We start from the raw sequence: 26,642 nt of genomic DNA, 5'->3' as shown, positions 1-26,642 counted from the left end.
CAACAATGAAGGATGAAGGTTTTATTAATTGTGCGAGCAGTTTTGGTTGATGTAATGTTTATGTTTGTTTGCATAGTGTAATGGCAGCCTAGTAAGGCTCTTCTTGTTGGCAAAATTTCATTGGTCCCTTGATGTTCATTAATAGCCGAGGTATCTTTTCATCCATGAGTCCTAGTACACTTTTGTTAAAATTCCCTCTCTTCCCCGATTTAGTAGCACCCGCGAGGGTTTCAACAATGATCCTTCTCTATGTGACCACATAGGAGTGGGTTTATCCCTATTGCTTCTATAGCCCCGTGTGTGACATAGCTCTTATTTGTTTTAGTGTTCTCTTCTTTATAATTCAATTGATTTCAGCTCACATCTTACTTTTGCTTCTCATAATGGCTGTGCACATGATCTCTCTAGTATCCAACTCTTATCCTGCCATACATGATCTGTCTAGTATCCAACTCTTATCCATGCTACGGCAGGACCATAGCAATCTCACACTTTTGTTACCTAAGAATTGTACAGAGACACAACACTCTCCCCCTCACGTAAAACCCGTCTGTGTCATGACTTATCGGCCGACGACGGCCTCTCTCTCTCTCTCTCTCTCTCTCTCTCTCGATCATTTAATAACATGCACTCCAGCGAACGTTACTAGCTTGCCACTTTTACGGCGCCTGCTAATCCGTCTTCTTTCTCCTCCTCCTCTCACAACATGTGCTCTTCTGCCTATCATCGGCTTTCTCTTGAGCTGCGATCGGAATGCATCATCAGAAGAAGAACGCAGCTCATGCACACACTTGTTAACATAGTCCGAAGACAAGGTGCGAGGTAAATTATCTGGAATGGCCTCCGGAAACCCTAATTACTTATGGCGGATGAATACATTGAAGAACGCCATACTTCTTCTTCTTTTTCTTCTTCTTCTTCTTCTTCTGCAATGTCCCATTCATACATCAAGCACTGTGTTCGTGGTTGGAGGAGAGAAAGGGTGGGTCGTGGGAGCTGTGAATTACACAGAATGGGCCGCCAACTTCAGATTCTATGCCGGAGATTCTCTGTGTAAGCTTTTACTGTCTGTAATGCGATCTAATGACATGCATTTACTGTCTTTAATCGCATCGTATACTGTTACTGTCTGTAACCTAATCACATGCTATGCTTTACCGTGATTCTCTGTGTAAGCTTTTACTGTCTGTAATGCGATCTAATGACATGCATTTACTGTCTTTAATCACATCGTATACTGTTACTGTCTGTAACCTAATCACATGCTATGCTTTACCGTCTGTAATCTAATCACATACTACCTTTTGGCTTCTGTGTACATCTCTGAGCTGTCTTATAGAGATTTTCCAATGAGGAATCACATCAAATACACTGTCCTTTTTTTTTTGCTGATGCTTAATGTTTAGATAGCCACATGCCACATGGTATGTAAAGGTTTTCTAATTGGGAATCACAACAAAGGACCATCATCTTTCCTGTGGTGATGCCTTATGGTGAGATTGCCCAGGCATATAACATGGAACCTGGTATGACAAAGAGGCCTTTGTGTCGTTGGGCAATCAGCATTGTGGGTAATGCATGCATATGGCAACGGTTCTTAATGGGTATAAGAGTTTGAAGCTGTGACCCACACATGTGTTCCTCTTTGTATGAGGATTTTCACATTGCAAACCACTCTTACATCCTGCTTGGATGAGCTGACTTCATGCACAGAGACAGATTCTATGAGAGCAATGTAAGTGGCCTGACGGGGATTGCTGCTGTTGGCACCGTTACAAGTTATCTGTAATGGATAGTGTGATCTGGTAGACAATTAGCTTTTGGAATTTATCTTCAACATGCTATTGGCACTGGTACAAGTTATCTGTAATGGAATTGTGATCTGGTAGACAATAAGCTTTTGGAATTTATCTTCAACATGCTTTCTGTAGTATGTCAATGTTGTTTCAGTCTGGCATTTTTTTCTCTGCTTCCTTCAATTATAGAAAGGACATTTGATGACAGACCGATGATCTTGACTATGCAGTGTTCATCTATGAACCTGAGGTACACACAGTGTTGGAAGTAACAAGGAGGAACTTCATGGACTGCAATGCGCTCGATCCGATAGCGAGCTACGACGATGGAAACACAACTGTGCATTTGAGAGAGGCCAAGGCTTACTATTACATTTGTGGAGTGGTGATGCACTGCCCTCTTGGCCAAAAGCTTGAGGTAATTGCCCATCAGAGGGCACCCACTCTATCTGCTCCAACTTCTGCCCCATCTCCGTTAATAGTCCAAGCAATTAACGATTCTCATAAGCATTTGTTGGCCCCAGCACCTCAATCTTCAGCAAGGCCAATGAGGCTCCACAATTATTGGCTCATGTGCATGGTACCCTCTTGTCTCTTTTCTATGGTTTTCCCCTTGTTCAGGTAGACTTGGGACCCAATTTGTGAAGGCATTCTCTTTACATGATGTTGCCTGTGAGGTAATTTCTCCATGCTTTGACATGCAAAAGCTTCTTGAGACTAATTATATGGTATATTATGCACATAGTTCTACTGGGCTAGGGGCATGTAATGTATCCGGCCTGCACATTTTTTCTTGTGAAAACCAATATTTTGAATTGTATGAATGTACAAAGGTCCCCCAACCTAGTGCGCGGTATATCATTAGTAGTGGGAAGGTACACTACACTATACAAGATACTTCCCCTTGTCTAAGGGTTGGAAGGTAAAGTTTGTCTTTCAAACTATCGAGGGTCGAGAAAGAACATGTCCACCTCACCTGCTTGACCATGATTTTTTTTTGTATTTATGTATGTTTATATACTCTCGAATAAGCTCAAAGTAATTTATTCTATATTTAAGTGACTTAAGGTACTTTATTATACTTAATTATGATTTTTTCACTTTTTATTGAATTATTTCCATTTATCCTAATCTTATTTGATTTATTTTGATTTTTCTTCAATTATAATGTAATTTTTTTTTCCTTATCTTACTTTTCGCAAAATTATTAGTAATTCTCTTGCTATATTCTAATTTAGTGATAATTTTCTAATTTATCTTAGTAATTTTAAAAAAAATTAACTTGTTATTAGTTTTCTCAATTTATTTTGAGATATTGATAATTTTCTTAACTTATTTTTATTTATTATTAATATTTCTATTAAGATCTACTTTTACTTTTTAGATAATAAAGGAAAAAATCCCCCTTGACTAATCAAACCAAAAAAAAAAACAACCCCCGCACCTCCCCCCCCCCCCCCCGGTCCCGTGGTCCCCCTCTAAAAAAACTATTTAAAGGAGGGCCCTCTCTCCACTATTCATCTCACAGTTAAGAGGAGGCTACTCTTTAGAGAGTGAGATTAAAAGTTAGTGTGAGTAAAAGAGTGAGATTGATGAGAGGCAAGGTTACTTTCATGTCGAAGAGATAATGCTCCACCCTACCTACAAATCTCTTCTTTCTAACACCCTTCCAGAGCTTCCATGGTCCCTTGCAAGTATATTGATGTGGTGAAACGATCGACCATCTAAATTGTTAAGAATATAATCATGAATACAACATAGGTTCACTATTTTATTTTCAAAAATTTCTAAATAATTCTTTTTTTTTAATTTCTATTGTGAAAATTCTCATAAGTTAGAAGTATAACTTCTCTTATCTCCATTAGCTTTTGATTATTGTTAACTTTCTAAATTAGAAAATATAGTAGAAATTATGCTAAAATTTATTAAAATTAATAGTTTATGGTTGAAAAATATTATTTAACTTATATAACTAGCATGAAATTATAATTAATTAAGTAAGGATTAAAGGAGACTAAGATAAATAGAATAAATCCAACAAAATATAGATTAGCAGATAGAGACTTAACTTTATTTTAAAAATTTATTAACTAACTTAGAAATATCTTTTAAAATATAAAATTTTGATATTTTTATCTTATAAATTATTTAAAAATTCATTTTAAAGATGCTTAGAATCTTAAAAAGGTTTTTTTGTTTGCAATATCATTAAATGGTGAACAAGAATTAATATTTTTGTAATTGTAGCCTAGAAAGTATATTTAAAAAAAGTAAACTTTTATAGATTACAGACCTCATTTATATATTTTTCCTAATAGCAAAAGGTGTATAATAAATCATAAGTTATTCTTTTCATATTTTCCAAGTTGATAAAAAATCTATCTAGATACCTTACTTCCATTGAGGTACATCCACATGCATAAATTTAAACTCAAAAGTATGAGTTGGATTTGATTGGTTGAATGAAAATGACTAAAAATTCCATTAGAAATTTATCCTAATCCTTGTCTAGAAAGAACTGGCTATTTGATTATCTTGTTTGATTAATTTTGGTTACATTAAATTCTTGGAAAATATTCCAATGACATCCATATCTTAAAGGGCCGCATGGGATTGAGGTGTGATGCCATCCCCAAGGCCACACCTAGGATACTCTTCACCCAAAGTTGTATATAAACTACCTAAGGTGGTTAACCACCGCTTAGATATGTATGTTCAACTGTATAGGAAGATTCTTTCTAACAACAAGCAAGAACCAAAAAGGCTCTAGTTTGAGGTTATAATCTTGATCCCAATCCTAAGATAGAGAAGGAAACCTTTATGAGACCAATATTATTTAATGTTGGAAACCTTTATGAGCCCAACATTATTTAACATTGGAAGGCCTAGAAAGAATAGGGCAAGGTGGCAATCTAATTTTTGGATTTGTTAGCTCTTCAAAGTAGTTGTAAGTATGATAATAATATAAATTACCATGTTTTCAAAAAGGATCATAGATAGCACAGCGGATAGAATCTGAGCAAGGAGTAGAGCACACACAACAAATATGAGAAGAACAGAGACTGCTTTAATTTCAAATGAATTGATGACTCTGTCCACCTATGTGCTTCCACTATGAAGCTTATATGGCGATCTAGACAGATAATGTACGAAGAGCTTAGGGTAACTTGAAGAACTTTGATTGGGTGAAAGATAGATTAACAATGGCTTTAGAGGGGTCTTCCTTTTATAGCCTGAGAAGGTAGTCTAATCAACATGTCCGACCATATTATGAACCTTCCCTAGTCAGCTAGGGAATATTCCCTTTATTGCAACCCCCAGATCCCAAAATAGGAGCCCTTGATAACTTGCACACCCCACAACTTGATGCATTTTTCTCGAGTTGCTACCCACATAACTACTCTATCTAACCCCAAAGGCTAGATCCATAAAGATCACCTTTTTGCCATCCGGTCACATACACCGCATCTGACATACAAGTCAGAACCCACCCAATGTCTGTGCTCACACATGGCTTCTACTCATAATGGGGGCCTTATAGCTTAGAGCACCACGGATCATTGGTGGCACCTTATTAGGGTCGAGCATTGAGCATATCTAACATTAAAAACGTGCCAGTGAAGCCAATGCAAGATTAATTAAGGAAGTTCTTTTAATATGTCTCACTACTTGAGTAGTATGCTTGCTTAGATAACTAAAATGCATCACATTAAGGGAAGCGAGTGGATGGTCTTCCAATGAAACCTTCCTACAATTGGGTAGACCCAGTTAGCAGAGTGGCTTTTCCCAAAGGTTAGAAAAAAACCAACAAGTGTGACCATCCTAAGGTCAAGTCTTAGAATCAACTAAGCAATGTTTTAAGGGGCCAATGTGAGACTATGCCTTATGGAAAGAGGGGTTGATGCACAGCTCCCCCTCATTTCTCACTCTCATTGAACCAAGTGTAGTGTTTAACTACCTTGATACTCTAACAACTCGCGTAATAGCAATCATCATAGCTCAATACTAGGCTGCTATTAGAGATCATACATGTCAATTCTTATGGGATGATGCTAGATGCTTCACTTGCAATGTAGACCTAGGGAACACCTAGTCACCTAAACATGCATACTCACAAGTAGCACAGATGGTGATGACTCAGATCAAATCCCTAGATGACTACCGAACTACCCTACATATGATTTGGGGTCAGGTACATTTTAGCTTTGGCAAGCACATTGCACTTGGCATATATGTCCACCAATGCATTATTCACATAATATTTCAAAAGCCCAAAATCTTCCACCTCTCCATGTATCTCTTTACCCTATGTTTGATACTTTCCTACCACAATGCTTAAAAATGTGATTGTGCTTGGGGAAAAATCCCTCATTTTACATATGTCACAAGCAAGTTAGAGCTTTCTTACCAAAGCCATGCGGCATATATCCATCAATAGATTGTATATTGAACTAAAAGCTTGCAACTTGCCATTCTTCACTAGCATAACTAGTCCACATTTCTTCCTCTTCAAGTTCCACACTTCAAGTTCCACACTTCCTCTACATCTTAGCTTGCAAATGCAATTATTGTCAAGATTGTGGGAGAGAAGGAAGGAGTCTCACTTGTAGCTTTCTTACTTGCACAATGGGGGAATACACACAAAGGTGGAGGCTGAAAACAGTTTTCCTCTTCTTAGTTGTGTAAGCCAAAAAGAACTCTAGTACATAGAAATAGAAGAACCCTATATATGGGTCTCAAACCAAACTCAACTAACTAAGGTGGCATACTAACTGAGCCACGAACTAGAGTAGATAAGGATAGCTGTCATCTAGCTATTATTCATGGGCGGTGTACCAACCGCATCTACAACTGACACGTCGGTGACATAAATGCACAACGGTCACCCTAGCATATCACGAGTGGAGCTCGATATCTCAACAATTATTCCATACTAGCCATTTGTAGCTATTCCATGACAACCATGTGCAACTATTATATAGATTTTCTATCCTCCATTCCTATTGTCATCAATGATCTACATGCATTCGGTCACATTAAAAGAACACATTCATCGGTGTTTTCTAGTTGACTCCACCCTTTTTTAAGCATTCCACAAGTCAAAAATCTACTCCCTATATTGGTTGAATGAGCATTCCATAGGTCAAAAGTCTACTCCTTATATTGTTTGAATGAGCACTCCTACAAAACACAATGCGCTTCAACTTAATAATATAAAATTCATGTAAGGTTGCATTTATATGTCTGCAACGTTTCAAGTAAAGGAGGCCAGTTGTTTATTGGATGATGAGAATGCTAGCAACTTGACTACAAAATCCAAGCACATGTGTAAGATGATATGAGAATTGATAATGCAATGTTAGATTTACAAAATTGAATCAATATGGCATGTAAGCAAATCAACTACAAATTTTCTTCCTAATTATTCAAGTATATTTATATGCATGCAGTGTTTCTTGGTATGTACACATGCAATACGTACATGCAATCTCATAATGTCAAAATTATATGCATTTGTCGAATGTACCTATTAGCTGCACATATAGATGAAATTTTTTGAAGTAAACACATGCAGCATGAAATGTTTTCTTTCTCTATCAATGGAATATGAAATGGCTTAACATGCCATGCTTCCAATTGATACCGACTTTACTTGCATCGCTTGGGATATGCTTGTGCCTCCACCATCACTATGATGGCCACCAAAAATGAAACATGCCCATTAGCAACGAAAAATATGTAACTATATTAGAGCTATATCTATCATAGTTGTGATGTGTTAGGATATTATTCACTAGCATATTAGGTGATGGACATGCTGATACATAAGTGATTCTACAACTGCACTACACCCACAATATGCTTCTTTCAGCTAAGGTATGCTTAAAAATGTAAAAAGTACATGATATTTAGCTTTCCATGAAATGACACTATTGATTCCAATTAGTTTAATATACCAATGCTAATATTTCATTGCTTGCCATGAAGCATAGATGAAATTCAAGCAATGATATCAAGCTTTCAACATTTGAGAGGTTACAATGTTAATATTGAAATAGTTGTGAATTGGAGAATGAATTTTCTACATAGTTGCTTTTGAATAAGCATAATTGGCAAAGCAAGCAATGGACCAAGCTCAACGATTCTCCATTAAGCGACAATGCTAGTATATGATTGAGAGTGATAGCACATAAGCTAGAAGAATACTCTATTTCTAATGTACCATGGTGCTTACAAAGGCTTCTCTTTTTGTGATAATGTGATGCTTATTGCTGAATTCTCAAGTGTGCATTGAGTTTGACTTTAGGGACAATGAGAGGCATGACCTTCTAGACTAGTCTAAAGGGTGATCAAGCATTAAAGTGAAGTAATATGAGCTAAATAAGAAGAAAAGGTAGAGGAGAATGTGATTCACAACCATATAAAGAGTATGGGAGGTTGCAAAGACAAGTAAAATAGGAAAATTGGGTACCTTCCATGTGATCCACATAGGATCAAATAGAACTATATATATATATATATATATATATATATATATATATATATATATATATATACTCTCTCTCTCTCTCTCTCTCTCTCTCTCTCTCTCTCTCTCTCTCTCTCTCTCTCTCTCTCTCTCTCTCTCTCTCTCTCTCTCTCTCTTGCTTTGATCTCACAAGGGTAGACCCTTCTATAGTAAAGGAGTAGAGAGGCTCTCAAAGAGCCTAGTTGCTTTGCAACAGAGAAAATTTCCTCTACTTTTCTCTTTTCATTTTTTAAAATATTTGATTCAATCTATAGAAATTTCTTCTACACCTCAACAAATAATAAACATGCAGTGGATAGCCTAATGAAGTGGATGCCATCATGCTTCCACACATGTGAGATTATCAATGCTAAAATCTTCATGAAGATAATGGTTGGGGAGAGAGAGAGAGAGAGAGAGAGAGAGAGAGAGAGAGAGAGAGAGAGAGAGAGAGACATAGAGAGAGAGAGAGAGAGAGAGAGAGAGAGAGTGTGTGTGTGTGTGTGTGTGTGTGCATGCGCATGCGTGGGTGTGTTGATCGAGTGTGAGTGAGAGGAACCTAGCTTGGATTGAAGTCAAATGCACCATGGAACGAACACATGTATATCGACCAAAAGATCCATGAGACTACCTTGAAATAACCTCCATAATCAAATCAATAGCTTGGAACTACTCAAAGACCTACACTCACATGGACAGACAAGACATTGTTTAATGGAAGCACTTCCATTTCAAAGGATGGAGAGATAGATCATTGAATGACCATCATGCATGGAGAATCTACCTAATTTGCATCTACTACTTGTTGCATAGGGTGCTGATCACACCATTGTCAATTGAGATTAGTCAAGGAAATGTAGCATAAAAACAACTAGGAGGGGAGATAGATGAAGAAACCAAGAACATACACACAAAATAATGGAGACTTGAGCACACAAAGAGATATCTTCTTCTTCCACACAAAAGAACTAATTCTACAACATGATAACAAATTAATATGAAAGTACCACAATGTATGTACATGCAATCACTAAGTGTGAACCTGCTAAGGAAAGAAAAGGTGGCACAATGAATGTGCCATCACCAAGGATGGACTATTTGTCAAGTACAAAAATAATTGTTATTGGCCTTGTAGCTAGAACCACATTAGTATTAAGTGAAGCACACTATGAAAATTATGTGCAAGAAGAATTGCAAGTGTTGCATGAGTTGTTTCTCAAAGTATATCGATCAAGATCTTAGTGCAATTTTGCTCTAAGAGAGGAAGTATTTTAGACCATGGAAAACATTTTCACTCTTGCCAATTTTCAATATGCTGATATCCAGGCTGATCCAACTATTTCTCTTGGAGTGTGATGTATATTTATTGTTCCACTTATGTCAATTTGGTAAGCAATACTAAATATGACTTGTGGAGGATACAATGGGTTGAGCATCTGCAACTAGTACAATCAATGACCTTGACCCAGTAGGCTTATCGTCTCACTGCATCACTAAGGTTGTGCAACCCAATCGTATAGTTGAAGAAAATAAAGCTCATAAAATACAAGAGCTCCCTAATTTACACTAGTAATACTTAGGACTCAACACTATGAATGAACCTCCTACTTATTTTTAATCTTTGTGTAGGAATTTCATGACAATGATATGTACTTATCTTTGGTTCTGTCAAATCCAAAATCTTGTATAAATTTTCCTTTGAGTCCTAGGGCAAGCTATCCTTGTAAACCAATATGTAAATATATAACTCTCCTTTTGAACAATTTCTACCATGTTTGCAATAAGCTGTTGGGTTGCAAAATAGAAACAATCATTAACTTTGGAGAATTATCAAGTTAATCAAATAAGTAATGAGGTAAAATCTATCAATATTCTTTCAGGTTCCTTCAATTAGAACACCCTCATTGGCTATTCCATCTATCACTAACATGTTAAATGAGAAAGAAAGGAAATTTCTACTCAAACATGCCAAGTGCCATGAATTCAATGGTGAAGGAATGAGGGTAAAAATAAGTGTCAAAACCTAAATTAAGTAGATGGATTATTATTTCTCTAGCTGAAACCAGTCCAACAAATCAAGCAATGATCACTTGGCTCAAACTTATAGGAGAAGCACAACTATGGTGGAAACAATGGTGCCATGATAAAGCTATCTCTGATTCTACTGTGACATGTAGCCAAATCAAGGAAACAGTCCAAAGCCAATATCTATCTCTTGCTTATCAAACCCTCAAGATGAATGGGTTCTTTAGTCTCAAGCAATATGAGTTAACTCTTGAAGGCTATTATTCTCAGTTTATTACCCTACAAAAGTATGTGCCTCACATGTCCATGAGCCAATAAGTGGTGTGTTTATGTTAGGGACTAAACCTACCTCTCAATGGATAGTTAAAAGTGATGAGGCCCACTAACCTAGAAGATTCTTTGATGAGGATACAACCATCGGTGGGGCTACTCTTTCAGGGCAATATAATACATTCAGCAAGTTTCCTTATGCCAAAAGAGCTAGAGAAGACTATCAATAGGAAAACTTTCATGAGGGTTGCATAAATCTTGCCATTGTGCCCTAGAACTATGGTAAAAAAAACAATAAGTATTGGAATAATGAGCGGCATCACTATAATTGCAATGAACAAGACTAGTTTTTCATTCAATTCCCCAACAAGGAAATGAACATCTATGATAATGCTACTCAAAATCATCCTAGAGAGGGAAACTTCAATAATCAAGGACACGTGTGGGGTAAGGCATGAATCTGGCTAAACAAGGGGCAAGGAAAGGAATAGGGCATGGAGCTAGAGCCCGTGTCCATGCTATCACTAGCAATGAACTAGATCCATGACTCTTGATGAAAAGGTCGAATGAAAAACAAGGGGCAAGGAAAGGAATAGGGCATGGAGCTAGAGCCCATGTCCATGCTATCACTAGCAATGAACTAGATCCATGACTCTCGATGAAAAGGTCAAATGAAAAACTATTCATGCACCAATCAATAACCAGGTTGTTGACCTATAGACTAGAAATTTTGCCTCATCTTGAAGTTCATAATGTATTTCATATAAACCCTTTGAAGTCTTATATCCCCAATCTTGATTATATCCTAGGTGATGGACAATTTATTATGCAACTTAGGGGGATTTTGGAAGTTCAATCAGATAGAATTCTAGAGATTAGGGAAAAACCTCTTAGGAATCATACTTTTTGTGAGTACCTCATCAAGTGGAATGACTTCCTTGAAGAGGATGCTACATAGATTGAGGAGTGTATTCTCAAGAAATACTACCCTAAGTCTCTCAAGATGAGAATATCTCAATTTCTCTAAGGGGAAGAGGATGTAATAACCCTAATTTATCAATGAGTTCATAAGGATTCTTAGCTGAAATTTGCATTCAAGAATGGATTATTATGGAAATTTCAATCCCCCCTAATATCTAATGTTTTTATCTTTTTGTGAATCCAATAAGAGAGTAACTATACGAAATGAGTTAGTGAGTCATTTCCATTTTTGTTCATCCATTTGGCAATTTCCTTTCTATTCCTTTACTACATACTTCTTTGTTGGAATGTTTAGTGAATGCTGGTGAATATGATTCCCAATATTGAGGAAAAAGGTGGATGTTGGGTGAGAGAGTGGGATAAAAGAGATGTGACCCTCCCTCACTCTTGAAAATCTTGAAGGAGTGAAAGAAATTAACATAGGGAGGTACTTTGCCCAACCCTCAATGATCTAGAGCCCATTGTAGGTGCTCAAACCATTGTTTTATCCCTCACCATAGGTAACATGAGTGGATATATCATGTGGAATAAATTTTTGAATAGAAAGGGATAAAACATGTAAAACCAAGGAATTACGATGTGTAGGAATGCATAAAACAACTCCAATTTTGGCACATGACTTTTTATTTTAATTGGAATACCAAAGTTAGATACTTATCAAGACATGTAAACATACAAAGGCTAAAAATCAAGCAACTTTTTGTTTGTCAAACATGTCAAAAGTAATTTTAGACCTTTACAGTTGGTGCATTTGGATGTATGGAGTCTTGCACATAATGCATCCTTCAGTGATGCAAAATATTATGTATCATTTATTTGATAATTTCAATAGATATACATGGCTGTATACTTTGAAGCACAAAGATGAAGTACTAGATGTTTTCAAGGATCTCAAAACACATGCTGAAAATTAATTTGGGTGTTACATCTTGTACTTGAGATTTGATGGAGGTGGTGAGTATGTTTCTCAAGACTTTGGCTAGCACTTGGCTAGGTATGGCATCAAGACGCAACTTACATGTAGTTATATACCATAGTAGAATGGTGTAGTAGAGAGAAAAAATCAACTACTTATGGAAGCTATGAGAGCCATGATTAATGAGAAGAATCTACCAAACTGTAAAGCAGCTGTAACTATAGTTTATCTCTTGAATAAAACACCTATAGTTGGCATTCATGACCGTACATTGTATGAGAAACTATATGGATACAAACTTGATATCAGCCACCTTAAAGTCTTTGGATATATTGCTTATGTATATGTGCCTGATGAGAAGTGGAAAAAGTTAGATCTCAAGCTACTAAATGTGTCTTTATTGGCTATGCATAGGATAGAAAAGCCTTTAAGTGCTACGATCTGTCTACTTGTGAGACTAATTAGCAAGGATCTAGTATTTGATGAGTTGGCTTCATGGTATGATGGTCAAAATGTAATGGTTTTTTCTGATGGACCCGTTGGTCATAGTCATGTTGAAAATTATCCTTCCACTAGTACTATAGTGAGTGGACCTAGAAGTGATGTGTTTTCTATTGTGAGTCCTTGGGCAGGACAGCTACATAGTCATGGTTCTATATCCACTGGCACAGATATGTCAATGAGGGGGAGATTACATAAAGGAAAATAGAAGATGTTTGATGATGTTATTGATCCGCTTACATCTAGATATGACTCACGTGGCAGTAATAGTCTTGATAGTGAATTGGATGTACCATTAGAAAGGGTCAAAAAGCCTATTGATAGGCTAACTTACAATAGGTATTTAGCTAGACATTTTTCCTACATGACTAAAGTGATGGGTCACAAAGAGCCTACAAAGTTCAATGAGGCAGTTGGAGATAAAAATTGGTGTGTTGGATGAGGAATATGCAGCATTGGCTAAAAATGACACATGGGATTTGGTCAGTCTACTTAAAGGCAAAACACCCATTGGCTATAAATGGGTTTATGAAGTGAAGTGCAAGGCAAATGGATCGTTGGAAAGATACTAATCCTGGCTCGTTGCTAAGGGTTATGGAGAGTAGTATGATTTGGATTATGAGGAGACTTTCAGCCCAGTTGCAAAGATGGCAACCATGAGAACTGTCATTGATTTAAGTAGCATCTAAGTGATGGAAGCTTTGGTAGATGGATTTCAAGAATGCATTTTTGAATGGAGATTTGAGTTAGGAGGTGTATACGAAATAGCTTGAGGGCTATGTACATCTTGATTATTTGAATAATGTGTGTAGGCTGAAAAAGGCCCTTTATGGATTAAAATAGACACGAAGAGCATGGAATGCTCATGCTAATTCATATATACAATAGGTTGGTTTTTAGGTTGAACATGCAGATTGGTTTATTTACAAAAAGACAGAGACAAGTTATGTATTCTTGATGATTTATATGGATGACTTGATCATTACTAGAGATGATAACCATGGTATTATTGAAGTTAAATCCAAGTTACAAGCTGAGTTTAAGGTGAAATATTTGGGAGAGCTGAAACACTTTATTGTGATTGAGGTTGTGTCTACACCTTAAGGAATCTATTGCTACAAAAATAGTATGCATAGGATATGCAGTTGAAACAAGGGATGGTGGATTGTGAGACCATGGAAACACCACTAGATTAGAATGTCAAAATTGTAGTTGATGTTGGCAATGAGATAGAGAATGTCACCATGTACAAGAAGATGGTGGGTAGCATGATCTATCTCACTATTACCTATCCTAACTTAGTTACTTAGTGGGGATGATTGGCCAATTTATGCAAAAGCCACATAAACCTCACCTAGATGCAATCAGGAGGATTATGCATTATGTGAAGGGTACTTCTAATTATAGGCTATTTTATGAGCTTGGAAAGCCACTTGATCTGACAAGTGATACAGATGCTAATTGGGCCAGTTGTGCATATGGTTGAAGATCAACTAGTGGTTATGCTTTCACTCTTGGAAGCAATATGATCAAATGGGTAGTAAAAAGAAGCTGATAGTTTCTCTCCCTAGCACAAAAGTAGAATATAGAGGTGCAGTTTTAGCTTCATATGAAATAGTTTGTCTCTTGAAACTACTACATGAGTTTGATATAGAATTGGATAGGAAGGACACATTGCATTGTGACAACATGAGTAGTGTACTATTTGCTAGCAATCCAATGTACCAAGCACATAGAATCTCATTATTACTTCATTAGGAAAATGGTACTTACATGACAAATATACTTGATGCATATGAAGATTGAAGACCAGGTAGCTGACATCTTTACCAGATTACTTGTTGGTAGAGATAAGTTTGTTCACTTTAGGAAGCTACTTGGATCAGTACAATAGTTGACTTCAGCTTGAGGGGGAATGTTGAGAGTCAAGCTCAGTACTTGTGACCCACCAAGGTGTGCAGCTGTAGCTAGCTGTCATCAACATTTGTGCCATAATAATGAGTCGATGTGTGTTTGGTCAATTGTGACCTATCTTATCTTTTGTATGGTGTGACTTAGACTTTAGAGTGTATTGCATAGAATGGATGAATAATAATGACAATGAGAGAGTACACTACTCTCTATTGGTAGCTCCATACATTTTTCTTATTCCTCTACTTCTATGACACACTTCCATATTTGTCTGTCTTAGTGAAAATTTGAAATTCACTAAAAATGTCGTTTGTCTATAGATCATGCCCAACCCTACGATGAGTTTAAGCTAAAAATCATTGATCAAGCAATCTTGGACTATTGTTGTGAGAAAAGTGTGCACTAATTTTGATATATAGTCAAGCTTTTATTGGAATATTCATCAATAATATTGTTTGTCTATGAAACTCTTCATATAGGGATGTTGGTACATCGCAAGCAATGGATGTTTTGCACCCCATAAGAAGAGTTTGCATGCATACCATACAAGGAGCACTTGAGTAGATAAATCCTCTCGAAGGTACTTCATTTAGTGTACCCTCTATTGGAGAAGAGATTGAGGACCCCAAACCTCCCTCAAATATTGGAGCCTGAGATGGAAGCAATGATTAAGGCATTACTACTACCTATGGATGTTGAGCCATTTGATTCATTGAAAGAGGAGACATGCATACCATTATATGATAGATACCAAGTATCTCTCTTAAAGATTCTTTTTGCACTCCTAAGTATATTTTTTAATTGTATAAAAGTATCCTAATTTTCTCAATATTTTTTGGATTTTTAAAAATATTGAAATATCACATGTTGCCATCTAGAAACATGATGCTAGAGCCTTGTAATGATGCAAGATAAGTGTTGTGAAAGCTAGATATGGATTACAACAGCATACATGTCTCTATCAACGATTGTCTGCTCTTTGGAGAATATGAGTCCATGGCTACATGTCCAAAGTGTGGTGCTTATAAGCATTGACAATACATGGAGCATTAAATAGTCTCTAAGAAGGTTCTCAAACACTTTCTACTCATACCACATGTCTATCTATGAACGCTTGGATGAACAAGGTGAAATTTTTGAAAAATCTATAGCAGAAGACAAGGCCAATGAAAAAGTGAAATGGAAGACAAAAGCGAGCCAAGAAGAATTTGGAAACACAAGAAGTGCAAAAAAGTTCTAAATCAAGGAGAAAGATGCATGAGAAAAAGTGCAAGTCAATACTTTTGTAAAAAAGGCGCAAATATTTATAAATCTTATACTAGCTACTTATTGATAATAGTAAAATGTATCATATTACTTTTTTTTTAAGTTATACTATTTTAGTCTAAATCTTGTTATATTAGTATATCGTACTATGTGCATATTATGCAATATATTATCAAAATATATTTTTTAAAATATATATTTAATTAATTTATTAATAATTAATAAATATAATTTAAATATATTAAATAATATTTTATAAGATTATGTATATTTAATATATCTAATATGTAATGTGTAATATCATTAAGGATTTTGAAGCCACCTTAGTGATAGTTCGAGAGTACAATCTCTAGCAAGGTAGAATAGAGAGTATGCATGCAAAATCTCTAGTTGTGAAAATAGGGGCAATATCCCAATGGTGGGTTCTTAAGGAGGGGGGAGGGGGAAGGAGCAAGTCTAGGAGAAATGCCATTGGTGAGAGTTTGAGGGCAATGTCTTTCTCGATGGAGGTTTGGGAGCAATGCCCCCAGTCGGGGTTTTGGGATGGCGCCCGTTGTAGGGATTTGGGGGAAAATCTCCTAATGGGGGGTTTGAGCGGTAGGGCCCCTTGGTGGGGGAATGCGGGCAACATCCCTAGTAGGGGGTTGGGGGTAGCGTCCCTGATGGGGTTTTTGGGGGCAACGCCCCCAGCAGGGGTCTGGAGGGCAGTGCCCCCGGTGGGGGTTTAGGGGCAACACTCCCAGCAAGGGGTCCGAGGGGCAGCACCCCCTTATGGGGGTTTGGGGGCAATGCCCCCAACATCGGGGGTTTGGGGGCAGCCCTCCTGGTGGGGGTTTGGGGGCAACGGCCCCAATGGGGGGTCCGAGGGGGCAGGGCCCCCAATGGCGACGGTATAGCCATTACGTGATTTTTGAAAAAATTGTGACTTGAAATCTTTAATAAAATTAAAAAATAGATACAAAAATAAGATCTAAATCTACTCGTATTCCATAACAAGTTATGGTTATTCGAATAGCTTTATACATTAAATGATCTGTTTCATGAGTCAGTCTTTACAACTAATCATGACGTTTTTTAAAATGAGTTTCTCTTCCCCTCCCTCTCTCTTCCACGAAACTCTTTAACATGAGCGTTTTCTCTATTGCGTTTTTACAGTTGCAGGTTTTGCATCTCTCATCCTCTGCGTTTTTATCTCTGCTCCTGCCGCCCCTCTCTTACTTTAGGTGTTGCAGCTCTAATCTTTGGTGGTTCTATCCCCCTCCTCTTCTTTGACTACTCTCCACTGTTTCATTTTCTCAAATTGAAACAGATTGTACAGTGCAAATTCTAGTTCAAATCAGGGTATTATGACCAAAACTACTTGTGCCTTCAAATCAGAAATCTTGCTCCAAGGCTTCACCAATTCAACAAGGCAATGAATGATCGCTGTCCACACTGTGTCTACTCTACTTCACGAGAGATTTTTGTTACTTTGGCACACATTACTAACCTACTAATTACAACACGTTTTCAACTTTTCCCTACTTCATTTCTGATTTTGAGTTAAACTACATTGATTATGACCATTTCAATCTATACAATTACTACAAATCACACTACTACTCTTTTATATGATTAGTATTGAATAATACTAAGATCAAACACCAATAGTATTTTCTAAATAAGAATAATGTATGAAAATTAAATGCAATATGTATTTCTGTAGCAATGAGATTAGGCACTCACTCTTGAGAATTCAATGTCTTCTTCTTCTTCTCGATTGCTTGATTGATCTCCTGGAGCGCTTGTATTTTTTGTTGTCCAACCACTACCTTGCAAATGATAGCTTCACTCTACATGAATATGAAAAACATGATTTCTTGCACTATTGAAAATACTATTTTGGATGTGAATATGAAATATATGATTTGTGTAATGTTTAAAAAAGTCTCTTAGATGTGAATATGGAATAAATGGTCTGTGCAATGCTTTTATCAATGAGTGCTTTCAAAATATTAACCTTTCTTTCTATTCTGTGATGCTATATACCTTAAGATTTTGCCTCAAGGCTAAACCTAGCCTTATATTTCTTGTATCCTTCTGTAATATTATAGCATTTTATCAAGTTCTTGTACATTGTATTATATTTTACTAAATAGAACTTTCCATTATATTATACTTTCATAGTAAAAGCACCACCATCAGATTTTATGGTTACATTCTTTATAATTTTGCAATAAGCATATGGCTATACAATACTTACAAATACTCAATATGATTTTGCCATAGGATTTAATTTGATCTTCTAACAATACATATCATGATCTTTCATCAATCTATAGATTAGATCATATGGTCAAAAATTTTCTTACAATATAAGAAGTACTTTGTGTTATTTTATTCAATACAATATGAGATTTGGTCACAAGGTCAAATATTTTCTTATAATATAAGATGTAATTTATGTTATTTTTCCCAATATACAGTGAGATTTTGCTATGCAGCCAAATCTTCTCCTTAAGCTATCTCTTGGCCAAAATAAGGACTCTTGTAGTATCACAATATCTTGCAACAAATCAACCACTTTATTCATTTTACTACAAGAATGACATTTTGCCATTTGGTCAAATGATTTCTTATATTATCAACTCTTACTTACTTCCAAAAGGAAAGGATAGTTTCTACTTAGAATTCCTTACTTTCTATAATTTGGCCATGTGGTCAAATCTTGTCTTGCAACAAACAAATCACTTTTTTGGAAATTGATCCTAAAAAATTAAGACTAAATCTATGGTGGGTTTGATCACACAAATTTCGGGTATGCTAGATTTGGTTGTATGGAAAAATGTTCTAAGAAAAACATCTTCTATATTATCTTTAAAAAGGAAGACCATGTTCTACTTGGAACTCCTTGATTACCTACTATATTTATAGGAAGTTTTGCCATGTGGTCAAAACTTGTCGTGCAATAAACAAACCACTTTGTTTTCATAAACCATTTCTTTTATTTCAATTTTTCATAACTTCCTATCTATATATTCATATATAAATATCATATCATTTTGCCACAAATTAGCCACTTTTGCCATTTCACTACAAAATAAAAATTGACCATATGGTGAAATCTTTCATTTTGTTATCAATGCTAGCATCCAATAATCCCCCATTCTTATTTTGTTCGGCCATATGATCAAATCTAATCTCATACATCTTGCAAACATGGGATCACTTTTTCATTCCACTATAAAACAATATTTGGTTATATAGTCAAGTCCAATTTCACAGCATGTTGCAGCAAATGAATCACTTTCTTCATATGGTTATGAAACTAGATTTGGCCATATGGTTAAAACCAATTTATAGAAATCGTCTTATCTTGTAGGTTTCGCCATGAGGTCAAATCTCCACCTTTTAAGTGTTTTTCACTTTATCTTATATTGATATCTATGGGATTTGCTACATAGCCATATTTGTTTATATGTGAATCTCATATCACAATAAACTGCATCCTCTCTTTAACTAGCCTTTAAAAACCCTATGGTAAAAAACCATGCCAAAGCTTCTAATCTTATAGATAAGTCTTATGACTAAATAGGATTTGACCACATGGCTAGAACCAATGACAATGTTTCTACAATATAGCTCCTTCCAAGGAAAACTTACATATACACTAATTAAAATGTTAACTTTGGGCCAAATGGAATAGTGAGATTGCTACATAACCACATTGATATATGGGTGGATCTCATATTGGACTAAATCTCATTCTTTGATTAAATAGGATTTGACCACATGGCCAAAAATCTTAGCAAAGTTCCTAGAGTACGATCCTTGCATAGGAAACTTACATGGAGAAGAAATTCAATGTTAACTTAGGGACAAAATCATCCATGACATTTTCTGCATAACCACAATGATTTTTCACTATATCTCATACCACACTCACACTCAACATTTCATTATCACTTGACCATTTGGTTAAGCCCATAGTCAAGTCTCACTATTAATAGAATTTGATTTTCTCACCGAAATCCATGAAAAAGTTTTTACTATATGATTCTTGCAAGAGAAACATAATAAATGCTAACTTAGGGCCAGGATAATCCATGAGATTTGATACATAAGCACACATATTGATGGTTGGATCTCGTACCACACTTAATCTCAAATTTTAATATTTCATTTTATGGAAGAGTCCCTTTGGAGTACATTTGTCTTGTATTTCGTAAAATCTTGTGTTGTTGTGCTTTTAATTTTCAACCTACAAATCTTATACATTTATTTGGGTTTTGTAAAATTTGAATATTTTTAAATCCACTTTTGCCTGACAACTTTTTCTCTTTGTAGAACTATTCAATGGCAAAGAAAGATAGCACATCCAAAAAGAAAACCCAAACCATTGATGGTGTTAGTGGTGATTTTGTGTATCCATGGTATGTGGATATTTATGATAGTCAAGGAAAAAGGGCTGACAATGTTCTCTTATTCACTTTAAAGAGTGATATTGTATTTTTTCAACAAGATGGTGTCATAGAGAAGATAACAGATGGATGTGCTGGAAAAGAGGGAATACCATGTAATCTTGTTAAGATCAAGGGGAAAAAGTAGTATATAAACTTAATCCTTTGTCATTTCACTTTGCCCATACTAAAGAGGATGAAGAATACTCTTTGAAAACAATAGGATGGACCTTATTTGAGGAGATAAATGGCACATAAGACATTATATTAGCATTCCAAGCTGTTCAAAATAGTGAGCTACTTTTCCTATCAAGAAAAGGTGATCGCCCCAACAAAAGAATGAAGCTCCAAGATAAACAAATAGACTTGAGATCTTCACCTTCTCCTCAAGAAGAAAATAATTCATGGAATCCCACAAGCTCAAAGTTAAAATCACCTCAACAAAGTTCCTTGTCACAAGCTCTTGTTGTTAGTATGGCTGCTAACACTACTAAGAATGATGCCACTTTACCTTCCATGCTAGAAGTTACACCTGCAAAGCCAATAATTTCTCTTGAGGTCAAGGGGGTAGAAATAACATTTGATTTTCCTAAGATAGTTAAGAAGAAGGGAAAGAAGGAAGAATCAAGATTTCACATGTTTGAAAAATTCTTTCCATTTGGTCCAACAACACAATTTCCTATTCTCGTTGATAGGTGTTATGAGGCACCTCCTTTGTATGCTTATAGGTCATTATGTTGGGATTATGTAGAGAAGCTAACCACATCTTTCATAAAGAATCCCATGAATCTAGAAATAACAACATATCTTATGCCTTTGGTACAAGACAACAATGAGAAGAGACTCATGCATCGTGATGAGGTGGATGCTAATAAGCTGGACACTTATAGTTATTGGATTATATCAGGGCTTCACTCAATTCATGCAGCAAAGATATATATTCAGAGTAATACTACATGTTGTCTAGTAACCAATCATTTATACACCACAAGAAATGCTAGAATATTAGTTGATTGTCCTGCAGAAATGTGCATTGAGCTTTCACAAATGACAAATATAGAATCACATAATGTTGTGAAGAATGCCCCTTATGTTGAGCAACTTCAACAATTAAGAGATGAGTGGCTAGCATTTGGTTCTCCACCAAAACCCCAACAAGGGCTTTCTAAGACAAGCTCTCAAAGAGTACCATGGCAGGTAATCACATATAAGCTTACCTTCTCTTTTTGTGAAGATTAGTGTGATGCTCTTTCTTTTGTTCTATGCTCACTATTTTGATTTTTTTTTGTAGAGATTTGTGACACACATTGGAGAAAATTGTGCATCTAGAGATTGCCATATGATTGTTAGCTCCCAAGAAATATTTGATAATTGGATCAAAATCATGAAGAGATACTCTAGAGGTGAACTTATATCCCAAGAGGAGAGTTCGAGAAAAAAGGAAAGGCAACCTTCTCATGTTGCATTTCGTTGCCTTATGGGTTTAAAGGATGGAGACATCCTTACACTACAAGAGGAGATCAATGAAGGTCATATCATTTTTCTTAGAAACAAATGGGATAAGGAAGATATGATTGACATAGAAACAACGGCTAAGCAAATCAAGCAAGATAGGGTCCTAAAGGAGGAATTAGTCACTCTTTTCAATGCTTTAGTTCCAGAAAGTAGCACTGTGATGAAGACTTGGGAAGAGCTTGTTAATGATTATGATATCAATGATGAAGTCTACACAAAGATTTTAGGCATTTGCAATGATTGGGTATCAAAGAAGCTATATTGTGAACTTCCTAATTGGAAAAAAGCAAAATCCTCTTCAATCCTCCACTACTTCCCCTTGGCGTGTATATGTTGTTGGATGGAATCTAGAAACCTTTGATCTTATACATAATGTTTACAGAGATTCAATTACCATTGGGGTTGTTGTTCTAGATGTAGCAGATGGGGTTGAGGGAATGAAATAGGACTCTATAAAGTTTGGAAAGGTTGTATCCACTCTACTACAAATGACATGTGAACCTAAACAATTCATGTTGTTATCATTTCTTGATCGAAAGCAAATGGCAGCTTTGGAAAATGCTCTTGAAAGCATTTCTTGCAAGTATCGCATGCTAGTTGGTAGTGTTGACTTCCTACCAAGGGATAGAACGTTTACTTTTGGATCTATAGATTCTTTTGTGGTTTTGACATTAGTGACCATGGAGAAAAGCTTCATCAATTTTGAGTGATATATAAGCAATGTCAACAAGCCTTCCATTTTGGACTTTGAAGGCTTAGACAAGGAGTGCAATGATGAAGATCTTGAAGAAGAACAAAGGATTGCAAAGGCCGTTTTGAGAAAGAAAATGAAAGTTATGGAAACTACAATCAAAGCATTCAATGATGCTCATGAGGTTGTATTTGATGTATATGCAAGTGGACTTGCATCTAAGGTGGCTTGGTAAATCATATGAAGACTATTGCAGTGGTTTGCAACACTCAAGAGCAAAGAGAGGTTGAAGCACAATTGTGGAGGATCCATGAGAGTGCCAAACAAAATTCAAACTCCCAAGAGGTTCCTTCTACTGAAGTTCAAGTTCTTGAAGTACCACCCGAGGGCATAGAAGAATTAAGCCAAGATATAGCAAGTCTAATTATGAAAGAGAAATTAAAGGCTACTTCAGGTGTTTAAACTCCGTTCCTTCTCCTTTCATCAAGGAAGAAACATTGATGTAATTTTGATTTTTTCCTTGAGAAGTTACTTCCATTAGCATTTGCAATATTTTCTTTCTTTGATGATATTAATTAAAGAAACTATGTCTTTAGTTTTTTAATTTCTTACAAAAGGTACCAAGTGTGTTTGGTTTAAAAAATCTATTTAAGTAAATATTTTGCCAAATTAGTATTAAAGAGCTTATTAAAATTTATCATCCTTTGTAAGGATAACTGTTTAATTGTAATCTAGTGTGTAAGAATACTTATCATAATGAAAAGTTTGAGCTAGCTATGAGAAATTTACTTAATTCTATTTTATATCTTATTTCAATTAAAATCTTATATGTGTTGTGTAATGATCTTGTCATGTTAGTTTTGGTTAGATTTGTCCACATAGCCTCTTTTACTATATCACTAGTGTATGTCTATGCATGTACCTTAGGATAAGAGAGCCAACAATATATTGCACACCCCAAAAAAGATTCATTGCACCTCCCAAAGGAGTTTTACCTTAGTAGTAAATATTGCAACAAAGATTTCACTTCAATGTATCTTTTGAGATGTGTATATGGAATATTAAGGTAAAATCCTTGTTACAATTCATGAGTTTAAATATATATGGGATATAACTAGTTCAAAAATAGAGTGGTTAGTCCTTAAGAAGAAACTATGAAAACTTATCCAAATAGAGTATAACTTATCTCAATTAAATTGTCATGTGTCACTTATATGTGACATAGTTTTGGTCACATGGTCAAAAGTATCATGTTTAAATTTTCTTTTAATAATTAGGACTAATAAACACCTTCTTTGTACATGCCATTTTGAAGGCCTTTTTAGAAACCGAGTATGTTAAATACTATAATGATAATATAATTTTTGCAACTAATTACAAGAATCTATTGTTAGTATCTCAAGTATACTTATAATTAGCGATAAAAAGTAGGTGTGGAAAAATAACTTTATTAGAATAGATTTTACTTCAAATAAATCATCATATTTTTTTTTTCACCTCATGATATTACTCTTGGCTAAATTTGACCACATGATCAAATGTCTCTTTTCTTAAGACATCATTTATTAAGTAGTACCTATGTATGTATTTATCAATGTGAAGTTAAATTGCTTTAGTGTTCTATGCCAGTTTATAGCTCAAACATTAGGTAGAATGATGAGGAAGTAAATAAATCTAATGTGCTTCTTTTTCTTCTTTGTAACTTCAACTAAGACATCTATGGTTGGATATCTGACAGATTCAACAACATTAGAGCACGATGATGTGATTGATGGCTTGTTCTTCGACTAGGATGTATGGAGTTTCTTGAAGCCTTATTTGCAAGATTCCAAGTGGGAGTTTGGTCAACAACTTTACATAATAATGTCATGGCAGTTATTAAGTGCTTTGAGATCCATGCAAAAAGGAAATATCCTTTCTTCATGATTTGGAGCCAAGAACAATGTCATAGACATCGACTCAAAATCATATATAGGCCAGATAAGATGGGAGTAGAATCAATGTTCAAGCCTCTGAAGTATGTATGGAATCAATATAGAGATGTTTGTCAGCATACCAAGACTATTCTCATAGATGACAGTCCTTACAAAGGATGTCCAAATCCTGTTGAGAATTACATTTATCCAAAAATATTTGATATTGATTGTGAAGACTCTATCTTGATCAAAGAACTTCTACCATACTTGACTCACTTAAGAAAATACCATGATGCATGTGAAGTCATCAAGTTTGATCGATATGGACATGATCCAATTCAACATGGACATGAATTGTATGCTCAATTCAAGGTTGTCATTAATGAATGGACTAGAGCACAAAATGATGGTATTTCATCTTCATCATCAGCATCGCATGAGACCATGATTGATGCCAGGAGGCATATTTCACGGTGGATTCCGTGAGGTTTTACGGTGGATTCCGTAAACTTTGATGACCGGGGCTCATACACAAAGTGGATTCTTTGTGCGAGAAGTTGATGGGGACGCCTGTCCTTTTCGGGCGTTTCATTAATTTAGTGTGTACGTGGGTGATTCCATAGCGGGTGATTCCGCAAAATACATATTAAATTAATAAACGTTTCTGAGTTTAGAGTGCACACTCGTAATAAATTAAGGTTAGGATTTATTTCTAACCAGTTGATTTATTTATGTAGCTGAAGACTGCTAGGTATTCACTTTTGTAGGTTTAATTGTATTATTTTACTAACGATTGTGAATGCTTCAGTTGATGTGTAGAGATAGCAACAGTGGCGGAGGAAAGCATTGGAGTCTAGCGAGTATTCGACCTATGGATTATATTTTGATAGGCGCCACGCCTATATTTTGTCATGTCTATTGAGACATCGATTATTTATCATTATTTTGTATGCGCCTATGCGCAGGATATGTTATTTCTATTTGGGACATTGTGTTGGGCGTGCCAGACTCTATGGGCACCGTCCATTAGCTTTATTTCTTTTTTTGTAAAAGCAAACTCAAAAGCTAAAAGCTTGTCATATTTTTGTAAATTGGGCTATTATTGAGCATGAAGAGGGAAATATACATAAAATACATGCTTTGTGAAGCGCTCACACAAGGCATGGGGGAAGATTGAACCCAATTGGTCTCTTGCTCTTGTCGTTCATGCTTTTTACATTGTAATTTGTGCAAAAAGGTAGAGTTCATTGTTCTTGGGGACCTTCCGGGATTCACTACGTGAGCATACAGCGACCGATCTGTGCACCAATGATTGATAAAGATGGTATATGTGTTCAACCTTCAATTACTTCTTGCTTCAAGAGACCATCTATTATACAAACATCCTTAACAAATGCCTCACGTCATCCTCTCTTACATTGAATATCTCACAATTATCCATGTTGAAGCAGACTCCTTTAGTCTCTACTTTGAAAGATATGGAAGCAATGCAACTTGCTCATGAGTTAGGATATCACAAACATTTCATAAATGATATTGCATCTAAATGTTTTATACAAAATCTACAAAATTCGTATTTTTCCAATATACAAGATATAACAAGAAGACACTAACTCTATATAGACTAATTTTGGCTTTCATAATAAATATATCCCTTACATTAAAGGCTTTTGTATGGCTATGAAATATATGCTTGTTAGAAATTTAAAGTGTTTTATGTAGTTACCTTTATGTTTCTAAATACTACCAATATCAATGAGAGAATCTACTTGATGTTTTTTATTCTTTCAATAACATTAGTTAATTGTGCTGAAATTTCTTATAAAGTGGTTTAAATCCTATTTTGTACTTTATGACCGTCTACTATACAAACATACTCAACAAATGCCTCACATCGTCTGTCACTT

At 35.6% G+C, this 26,642-nt stretch overlaps 1 protein-coding gene across 1 annotated transcript; it reads left to right on the top strand.

The window, feature by feature from the left end:
* The first annotated feature begins 631 nt into the window (after positions 1-631).
* Positions 632-2,800, top strand: LOC148029400 (stellacyanin-like). The gene is made up of 3 exons (XM_087688700.1): positions 632-1,053; positions 2,027-2,214; positions 2,321-2,800. The coding sequence occupies exons 1-3, from the start codon at positions 837-839 to the stop codon at positions 2,345-2,347; spliced, it is 432 nt and encodes a 143-aa protein (XP_087544826.1). The 5' UTR covers positions 632-836; the 3' UTR covers positions 2,348-2,800.
* Positions 2,801-26,642: the final 23,842 nt, after the last annotated feature.

This window comes from Lygodium microphyllum, chromosome 11 (assembly GCF_053477565.2).
Source record: "Lygodium microphyllum isolate KBCC chromosome 11, Lygodium_microphyllum_v1.1.10, whole genome shotgun sequence".
Classification (NCBI taxonomy): Eukaryota; Viridiplantae; Streptophyta; class Polypodiopsida; order Schizaeales; family Lygodiaceae; genus Lygodium; species Lygodium microphyllum.
Note: the sequence above shows the minus strand (reverse complement) of the source record. Positions and strands in the feature narration are given on the sequence as shown.

Excerpts from the sequence above, each read along its gene's own strand:
- LOC148029400 (XM_087688700.1), top strand. The coding sequence starts at position 837 with ATGGCCTCCGGAAACCCTAATTACTTATGGCGGATGAATACATTGAAG. Across the intron at positions 1,054-2,026 it reads CTATGCCGGAGATTCTCTGT|TGTTCATCTATGAACCTGAG; the intron begins GTAAGCTTTTAC and ends TTGACTATGCAG. Across the intron at positions 2,215-2,320 it reads CTCTTGGCCAAAAGCTTGAG|CACCTCAATCTTCAGCAAGG; the intron begins GTAATTGCCCAT and ends TGTTGGCCCCAG.